The sequence below is a fragment of the Mus pahari genome, chromosome 10, assembly GCF_900095145.1.
Source record: "Mus pahari chromosome 10, PAHARI_EIJ_v1.1, whole genome shotgun sequence".
Lineage (NCBI taxonomy): Eukaryota > Metazoa > Chordata > Mammalia > Rodentia > Muridae > Mus > Mus pahari.
Window position 1 is genome coordinate 95193805 of NC_034599.1, and position 9892 is coordinate 95203696.

General features: G+C 45.4%; 1 protein-coding gene across 1 annotated transcript in view; it reads right to left on the reverse strand.

Moving 5' to 3' along the window:
* Positions 1 to 9892, reverse strand: part of Ephb1 (EPH receptor B1) — a 433913-nt gene that overhangs the window by 49037 nt on the left and 374984 nt on the right. Inside the window, exon 11 of the mRNA XM_021208040.2 lies at positions 1458 to 1705. Coding sequence (XP_021063699.1) covers positions 1458 to 1705 — 248 coding nt within the window. The remainder of the gene's footprint in view (positions 1 to 1457; positions 1706 to 9892) is intronic.

Sequence of the window (9892 nt, forward strand, 5' to 3'; positions counted from 1 at the left end):
AAAAGAAAAAAAAGAAAAAGAAAAAAGAAACTAGGTGCTCTGTCCCACACCTGTGCTTCCATTGCAGGTCAATGAGCATTATAAACCATGCTGCTACGCTAAGTCAGTAGGGTCTCAGGGTGATTAGTTATAAAGCCTTAGAGCTGCATTTCTTCTATTGCATAGGCCCAGTACTCAGTGTATGCTTTGCCAGAGCAGTCAAACAATTAATGTTTCAGTATTAATGGATGGTCCTTTGATCAGTAACCACAGCCATTGACTGTGTGCAGGGACTTGCATAGCCTGCTTGCCAAAAGTCCTCATTCAAAAGGTTATGACCATTCTTTGATACTATTCCCAGACCCTCTGCTGTCAGAATCACTAGCTGTCCCCCCTGAGACTCTTGGTCAGGTCTGACTCCCAGTCTAGGTTGGGCTACCATCCATTCTCCACATGCATCTGTGATCTCCCATAACAAAGTGGCGCCATTGTGAGCATGACCTCATGAGCAAGAGTTCTGACAGGGACCATTCATAGATCTCTCAACTAGAACACATCCAGGCATATCCACGGCTGCTACAGGTTGGACTGGCAGTCATCGTTCTGCATAGATCCCAGGAAAGATTTCTTGGTGCCCGTGGGAGTCTTTCAGATGCCTCTTTAGATGGCTGGAGGCTCAGGAATTTTCTAGAAGATGGCAATCTGTTTTCTTTTTGACCGGCCAACTGAAGAGAACGGGCTGGAGGTTGGCTACGCTGGTGAAAGGCAGCAGTGGCCACAGACCATCTCCTCTGTCTCAGTAATTCATGGAGATATCCAGGACCATCCTTTGCTTCCACCATTTTATTCAACCTTAAGCATTTCCTGAGGCCCTCCCTGTATCACCCTTGTTCTGAGGAGACATCAGACTACTCCTTGTGCTTCTCTTTTTTTAAAGTATATTTTAAAATCTTCAGTATGCTTTCGTTACACTATAAGTATATCACCCCTCCCCTCATTCCTTACTCTTTCTCAAGCTCTTGGATCTTTGGCTCAGAGAACATCGTGGAAGAACTAACTGATGGACAGAAAGAGTGTATGAGCCTGAATACCAGGAAATCTGCTGTGAAACTGCCTCTCTTAGAAATGTCTGCATAAAAAAGGCACAAAACAAACCCCAACAATATCAGGAGATGCGCTAACAAGGAAGAGGGAACATCTCATGGTGGCAGGGAGGGAGTTCCACCCCTACACTGAGAGCTATAGGCAGCTAATGACGGCTGAGAGAGGGATCGAGGATTGGCATCCTGATTGGTTACCCAGTGCAAAGTTGTTCTTTCCTATGAACAACAAACCTCTGCTAACCTTGCCAAGGTTAAAGCCTGCCCACAAGTGACCAGCCAATCCCAAAGGCAAATAAATTATCCCCCACAGGATCCTTCTCCCCTACATCCAGCAGTATTAACACCCCTCACCCCCCACAATCTCATGGCTCTTACCCGGAGGAAAGAGTCTAAAGCGCCGTTCTCCATGAACTCTGTAATGATCATGACAGGCCGGCTCTTGGTGACCACACCCTCCAGGCGAATGATGTTGGGATGGTCAAACTGGCCCATGATGCTCGCCTCGCTCAGAAAATCCCGACGCTGTTTCTCTGAGTACCCAGCCTTCAGGGTCTTGATGGCCACATAGATTTCCCTCTTGCCTGGCAGCTTCAAACGGCCCTTGTACACCTCGCCGAACTCCCCTGAAACGGCAAGCATGAAATTAGGCTGCTAGTCCTTCTCAATCCGTGGGGCCACAAGGGGGGAGGCATCTTGGTGCTCAAGGTAGGATTGTGATTTGAGTGAAGAAATGGAAATTGGATTTGTTCTACACATCTGTGATGTCTAGACTCTAATCGGTTCATAGGAAACACAGAAAGACTACTTAAAGCACACTCCTCACGTCTGTCCTTAGAAATAGTTTAAGTACTTAAAGTGGAATTTTAGAACATATCCAAGTTAGGGCTTTGTCCTGCCCTAAATATTGTGTGTGTGTGTGTGTGTGTGTGTGTGTGTGTCTGTGTGTCTGTGTGTGTGCACACGCGCGCGCGGGCACGCACGCGTGCTCCACTTGAATAATTGAAGAGAAACATCCAGCTTCACTCTGACAGAATTGAGGTTCAATTTTAGCAAAACCAGGTGCACACGTATCTCGGGGACAGAGGCTATGTGGTACTTTAGTTGGTGCTCCCACATTAAAGTGACCATATCAGTAGCTAGTCTGTTCTCTGGAAAGCAGACCCTGAAAAGTTAGGAAAGGAACAAGTTTATCCCTGAAAGATAAAAGGGGGAGGAAGCAGGATCGGAATGGAGCACCCCAGATCACAGCAAACATATCCTAAGCCGACCTGACAAGGTCTCAGGCAGCCTTGCAGGCGAGTAAAGAGTTCCTGTTCTCAAAATAGCCAGCCCCTGATATCTCTGCTGGGTTCAGCCACTGGCTGGGGGCCACCTGCAGGAACTGGCCTTCTGCAGGAGGGAGAGTGGAGTCAGATTCAGGGACTGCTGCAGCTTGAAGCCTGGCAGTTGAACGGTAACATATTCCTCCAAGCAGGCACAGGCTGAACATCTCCACGGGGATACAGCAGGATTTCACTATCTTTTCTTTCTTTTTTTCTTTCTTTTTTTTTTTTTCAGTAAAATCACTACGAGTAAAAAACAATTTTGATGACACCATTTCATAGCTGTCTAAAAGAGAAAAAGTCTGTTGAGTCCTGCTTAATGGGCTTTCAAAAGTTATTTGATGATCTCTCCTGGTTTTGTTGCTTCTAGTTTTGTTCATGGGAGGTAGTTAAGTGTCTCCTCACAAGGGCTTCACTGAAATGCATGTCAGAGGCCTGTCAGGAGAAATAGGGGCTTCTGGTGGGCAAACTTTTGTTTTGTTTTTTCACCTTAAGCTTCTAAAAGAAAATGATAGAGCAGACTGTGAACAATCAGACAGACCACCGGCCACATTGGGAAGACGGCTAGCACGCTTCCAGTGCTCCAGCCTGGACTTCCTGTTGCTTTTGGCTACAGAAAAACACCGGAAGAGAGCTGTGCAGAAGGACTTTTATGCAAAACCGCTCTGAATTCTACTGAACATGACAGAACATGGGGCTGGAGGAGAGGCTGGCCTTAAGCACCATGAAGAAGATTTCATCCCAGCCTAATGCTCAGAGAGCTAGCATTGGTAGCGTTGGCTTTGACATTGAGTCATACGCTGCTTTGATGAATTGCTTGAGGTCAGTCTGAGGCTCTCTCATGTTTGGAGCTTGCATACCTGCTGGCGTACCTGGCACGTGGCAGGCATGCCAATGAAAGTCAGTGTGCCATATGTATTGTCATCTGTTTGGACTTTGCCTTGCCCACACTCAGGTCATTAAAGTGTTGAGACCCTATCACTGCACCACCAAAAGAAGCCAAAGTTTGGGACAGTTAAAAGTTGTACATAAAGGAATGCTCATGGGGGCTGACAGCATGGCTCAGCTGGTAAAGCACTTACGAGGTGGCTCAAACTTGAGGGTCTTAGTTTGGATCACCAGCACATACATAAGAAAAAAATGCCATGGTGGCGCATGCCTGCAGGAGTGCTGGGGATGTGGAGACAGGAGGATTCCTTGGAGCTCACTGAATTGGTGAGCTGCAGGTTCGCAGAGACCCTGTCTCAAAATGTAAGGGACAACAGTCAATAAAGATACTCAGCCTCAATCTTTGATCTCCAGACGAATACAAACAGGCACACCCACACATACGCGTGTACACCGCCACCCACACATAAGAATGCTTGCCACAGCAGTAGATTAATACTGAATGCCCATGTCAAGGAATGCTGGGAAAACCTCATGTCCAACTCGGGGAAGGCGTAGAAGTATTGAAAGCAACAGATGAGTGATTTGTGTTGACTGAAAGATTTTCACGTAGAGTTAGTGAGGGTAAGAAGGGAAGCACATCACAGAATATCACTTGCTGTGTACACCCATATGGGATGCATGTCAATAAAAAGGAAAATGATGAAACATACATTCCAAATGTGGAGATGGGATATGGGAGTAGAGATCAGTAAACTGAGTTTAGTTAATTTTATGTTGAGTTGCTATAATAAGCATAGCTTGTGTAGTTAAAATGCAAAAAATTTAAAGTCAAGTACTAAACAAAACCTGGCACATATATGTGTCTATCTATCCATATATATATATATATATATATATATATATATATATATATATGTATAAATGTATGTGTCTTTCTATATATACATATACATATATGTATATGTATATACACATGCAGGTATAACATGCATATATAGTAGAATCCATCCTTCTGATAGCCTACTATTTAGTAACTATGAATACAAATCATATGTTTGATAAATATGCTAATTGAATAATATTGGTTAGTATTTCCTCTTGTTGCCACAATGAGTTCTATTTTCCTTTAGGAGAAAGATAGAGTTGAGAGTTTAGGTGACAGGCATACAACTATTTCTTCTGGGTGGAGATAGCTCAGAAATATTTCTCTATTGGCCATCTACTATGGCATGCTTCATTCGGTCAAACCACCAGGACATTCCTGGAAATAAAAAAATCCATTTTGCTAGCAAGGAGACACCAAAAGCACGCCCCCAAACCAGACAGCGGAATGTCAGTCAGGGCTCTGGCCACACCCACTTCATTTCTTACCATTTGCCAATGGATAAAAAGTAACAATTCAGAGACTACCCTGGCCAGCCCACCCTAGAGTTTCAAGCAGTTCTGTCCTATGTAGTGACTATCCTAACAAGCCTGTATTTGGGTAAGCGTTTGGAAGTAGAGTTTCTTTCTGTCTTCCTTTCTTTCCTCTCTCTTGAAATCCCCTCACTGTCTTCCTGTCTGAGACATGGTCTGTAACCCAGGGCATCCTCAAGCTTACAGTAATCCTCCTGCCTTGGTCTCCTCAGTGCTAGTATTACAAGCATGTGCTGACACCTATCTCCGAATAATTCCAGAAGTGGATACCATTCATCCAAGACTCTTGCCTGGGAGTTAGGCAGAATCGGAATATTTATCAGTCTGTGTGTATGTAATTTGGAAAAACGCACTAGATAAACCTAATGTGCCCCCAAACATACACATCAACACCCCAGTTCAGAAACTCTGTTCTATGTTAGCTGGCCCTGCAATAAGAGCACAAAGATTTGGATTTCATCTTAAGATTCTGAATAAGTGGTCTGGGTGCAGCCTGGAAATTTCTATATTTAATAGCTGCCTACAGGATTGGCTATATAATTCTAGTGCCTGGCAGAAAATGAAAATTTAGGACTCCTTGCCCAAAAAATTATGAAGGATTTCAAGATGGTGACAGGAGAGCATACAACTGAAGTGGAAACCCCTCTGAATATGGGGCTCTGTTTAACTACTGTGGTGGTCCTGGCTGCCCAGGAGCTCCTACTGTGTGGCCAAGGCTGAGAGCTGTGCTTTAACCCCCAGATTCCTGCATACAGACTACTGAACCCCAAAGCCCCGAAGTCTGGGACCTATTTGACTCCTTTGACTTACGCATAGGCTGTCCTCACAGTGCACACAGCCGGGAACACAGTGCAGTCTTTATTGGTGTGTTGGTGTGCGTGGAGAGAAAGAGGAAATGGAGGGGGGGGGGAGCGGGAACAAGAAAGCACGGTATTGAGAAGCTGTCTCCCCTAGGACATGGTAGACGAGATTACTTCTCTGATTGACAAGCGTCACTTCGCCGTTTGATCTTTATGGCTAACTGCTCCACAAATCAGTGTCTCTAAGACCGAAGCTTCAGATGATATCTTCTGCGGGGTCTCATCTCAGTCTCTGAGAGTCAGAAAATAAAAGTGTGCTCTGCTTGGTAAGGAGAGGAGGGTGCTGTCCCTGGTGACTTCCGTGCTCAGAAATCTATTCTGCGGTGGCATAAAGAATGGGGACTCTGGGAAATTAGGTCCTTTCCTCTCCAGTTTGAGAGAGGGAGAGGAAGGGATGGAGGGAGAGAGAGAAGGAGAGAGGGAGAGAGGGAGGGAGGGAGGGAGAGAGGGAGAGAGGGGAAGAGGGAGGGAGGAAGGGGAGAGGAAAGTGGGAGGGGGAAGGAGGGGGGAAGGGACTTACTAGTTTCTGAGCCAGAAGGCTTTCAAAACACTGACTGCAAAGTAAGTCACTCAGTATCAAGGCCCTCTTCAGAGGTACCCCACAATTAGGTGTCCCCCTAAGTAGAATGAGGCATGTGGAGGAGGGAGCTTCAAGCCCACTCCAGCCTGAAAGCAGTGGACACTGGCTTGGTGTCTCCAGTGCTCAGCATGCTCATCACTAGAGACCAGAAAGTCGAAAGCTGCCTTCCCTTCCTCCCTGGGAGTGGAGAGAGGGCTCACTGGATGTCAGACAGGTAAGGAAGGATACATGTGGGTAGTGAGTAAAACACAAAGGGAAGAGCATGTGTTTGGGAGCGGTTAATGTCAAGAAGGGGGGTGCGGAAGGGGACACATGGGTCTCTGTAGCTTTGCAAGACCTACTGGTACCTGATTCACAACAAGTGCCAGAGGCCATGGGAAGTTGCCCAGAACTCTGGCCTAGAGGGTCTCTCTATCAAAGCCTAGCACGGCAAAATCTGGGTCTCTGGGCATTTAGCATCTCCATAGCCTCGGGGATGTGGAAACCCAAGGTCTTATGTCATTATTTATTAACAACAAGGAAAACCCAGGGCTTGTGTTGTTTACAATCTGAGAAAGAGCTGTGCACATATATTCTTTAACTTTTGATTCATGTACTAATTTCAAAAACTGCATTTGCCTTGGTGCTGTGGTGTGCAGAAGACAGAGAAACATAGCTTGTGACCAGACTGGACTGTACAATGAGACTTGGTTTCAAAACCCAGCAAGCCCAAGTGAGTAAACCGGGCGACACAATGCATTCATCCTTTTTTCGGCTTTCAGCTACTTCTCCTGCCGTTTAGAACAGAGCTCAATGGTGCCTTGTTGTGTGAAGATCTGGAATCTTCAAGACTTTCCTGTCCCATGTGCCCCACATTACAATCACACTGTTTTCATTTCTTAATAAAATCATTTCAGCACATCAAGGTGCAAATAGAAACTGGTTCAGCTTGGTAGTGTTTGTGGTTGGTCATTTTTTGAGAAGGCTTACCTATGGTAGGTGGAGGCAGCCTACTCATAGGGTAGACTTCTACTGGCTCGCATCTCTGCTACTGACCCGGTCCTCTCCCGCCTATTTACAGGGCCTCACATCTATTTATTTGGGGCCAAGCTCCTGCATCAAGCCAGCATGGAGGCCAAGGACACTCAGTGGTTCTCTGTGTTTCTTATGTAGCACCACTATCTGGAACTTATTAGAAGATGCCGATTCCCAGAGACCTCCCAGATCTATTAGATCAGAGACTCAGTGAGTGGAACCCTGGAATCTGGATGTTAGCTCATTGCCATGTGATTCAGATGCTTGGCTCTCCTCTGGGAGGTGGGAGGTGCTTTCGTTAAGGCTGTCAGCGCATGCCTGCTAGCTGGTTCTTCTGACAGTCCTCCCAGACAGCCAGGGAAACTATTCCTTACAAGTTGCAGCCTTGCCAAAGCCTCTTTCCTACCTTCCTTGACAAAATGAGCAAGAGGGAGACAGTGTTTCAGCAGCGTCAGATACCTCAACTATTATATATAAAATCAGAAGGGGAGAATTTTCAATTTTTGAAAATGAAACAGGCAGCCTGCCAGCAGGTATTTCAAGCTGCAGCTATTGGCTGTGTGCAGCAGGAATCTACACCCACAATTGCACCCTCCCCACTTCCAGCAGCATTTTAAAGTCTCAAATTGCCTTGGGGGAAAAATGGAAAGCAGAAATCCTAGTTACTAATTCAGGCATACATTCGATATGGAACTTTTAAAGAGTAAGTTTAAGCTAGGTTTGAAAGAATGGTTTCCAGCAAGGTTCAACACAATAGCCTGTGCAAGATAAGTAGGCTATAACTAAACACAAGAGTGATAAGGCTCACATCCTACCATCTCCTGACCATGCACAGAGGACAGACATTACTAATTGAGCACAGCCATTTTTATCCCTTTGGCAGAGTTCTTCTGATGTCCATTACCCAGGCTGCTATATACTGTAAGTGCATGAGACAGACTGGCTTCATGGTCACAGAATTCACAGAGTGTAATACTGAGATGGTGATGGCAGGAGGGACTTCTGTAATTCTTTGTGGTTGTTAGACAACATGCTTCTGTAACGTGTATGCAGTTCTGTGTTTATATATGTATTCATGCATGAGTTACATATGTTATACATACATCTACATAATTCTGTGACATAATTAAACATATATAAGTATAAATAAAAAAATGTTTGGGCCCCTATTGTCCTTCGTAGGGCATACTTAGAATGAGAACAGAGATAGGATGCATGTGTGTCCTATAAAGGACATGCTTTTTCCAGGGATCATCAGACAGTCTTCATATCACTACCGTAAGGGATAATGAATTGGAAGGCAGTGTTATAATCCCCAGCAGAAAGGGCCTGGGTACTCCAACTGCTAGGCAGGGTTTACCATCAGAAGCAATGACTGTATTTAGCTGCTTTCCTCCACCGCAGTGAAAGTGGCAGCAGCGGGCATAAGGGTTTCATTTACCAGCTCTGGATCAGCTACATCTGAGTTTAAATTGTAGCTGCATCATTAACTCAAGGACAGCACAGCCCACAACAAGCCATCCTCTGCATGTTGATTTCCTCGCCAGTCTAGAAAGCCCATACACACGCAAACATCGTCTCTGACACACGAGCTACTACAAGGATTGAGTGCACAGCACCTGTGAAGGGTGCAGGGTAGCGCCAGGCACACTGCGCACGCTCAGAGTGTGCTGCATACTTTACTTGTAGTTCCCGGAGACATTTCCTTGGGCTCCTCTTCCAGAACCCTTCCTACAACCCCGATGTTGCCCATCGTCATGATCACTGATGCTCAAAGTGTCAGGTTAGTGGGGAACCTTTCTCTACAGGAATTCATCCAAAGATAACAACCCCACACAGTGAGCACACATTCTCTTACCCAGCACACCCCTCCCCACAAGCAGCCTTCTTGGCATGGTGGAAGGGCTATATTAGTAGCTGCTAGCAATGGGTGTTTATTCTCTAAAATACAGTCAGCATGCTTTCCCCTGGATATCACCTCTAATGACACCTCTACCTACAATTTCATGCACTCAACAGCCATATGCTCAGTCTATTGCATGGTTGCACAGGTTGAAAACTGAGCACAGGAGTGTTTTCCATTCTGTTAAGAATGTATATGGCAGCCCTGCTTGATTCTCTAGATAAGTCCTACTGAATTAAAACTAACCAGCGATCTGAAACTGACCAATGATGTGACTCCTACTAGTCACACCTATGGTCACCAAAAGCTGATAGTCTCAATGAAGACCAGAGAAGTGCAATGCCTCCTCCACAGATGTGTCAGCTGACCCCATTGTCCACAACAGATTGGCTTTCCCTCACCCCAGGGAGCCGTCTTTAGAGTGTCCAATATGCACCTACCACACTCCATCTCTCTAGTCTCTCTCATTCTCTCAAATTGTTTAGCTCTCAAAAATTCTACCCTGGCCATGTGTTTTCCTCCAAAACTGTCAGCTGTCATTAGTACATATGAGAAGCACTTAGTTGTACAGCAGAATGCCACTTACTAGGTCAAGTCCCAGGTTAGTGAAAGAACATGGGTTCTGTCTCTCTAATATAACTTTGAGCCTGGTGAGGAAAGATTGACATAAAACAACTATGGATTAATGACGTATTAACCTTCTTGAGTGGCGTTATACCTGGCTCCATAGTTGTACTGGCTAATTTTTTGTCAACTTGACACAGCTGGAGTTATCACAGAGAAAGGAGCTTCAGTTGGGGAAATGCCTCCATGAGATCCAGTTG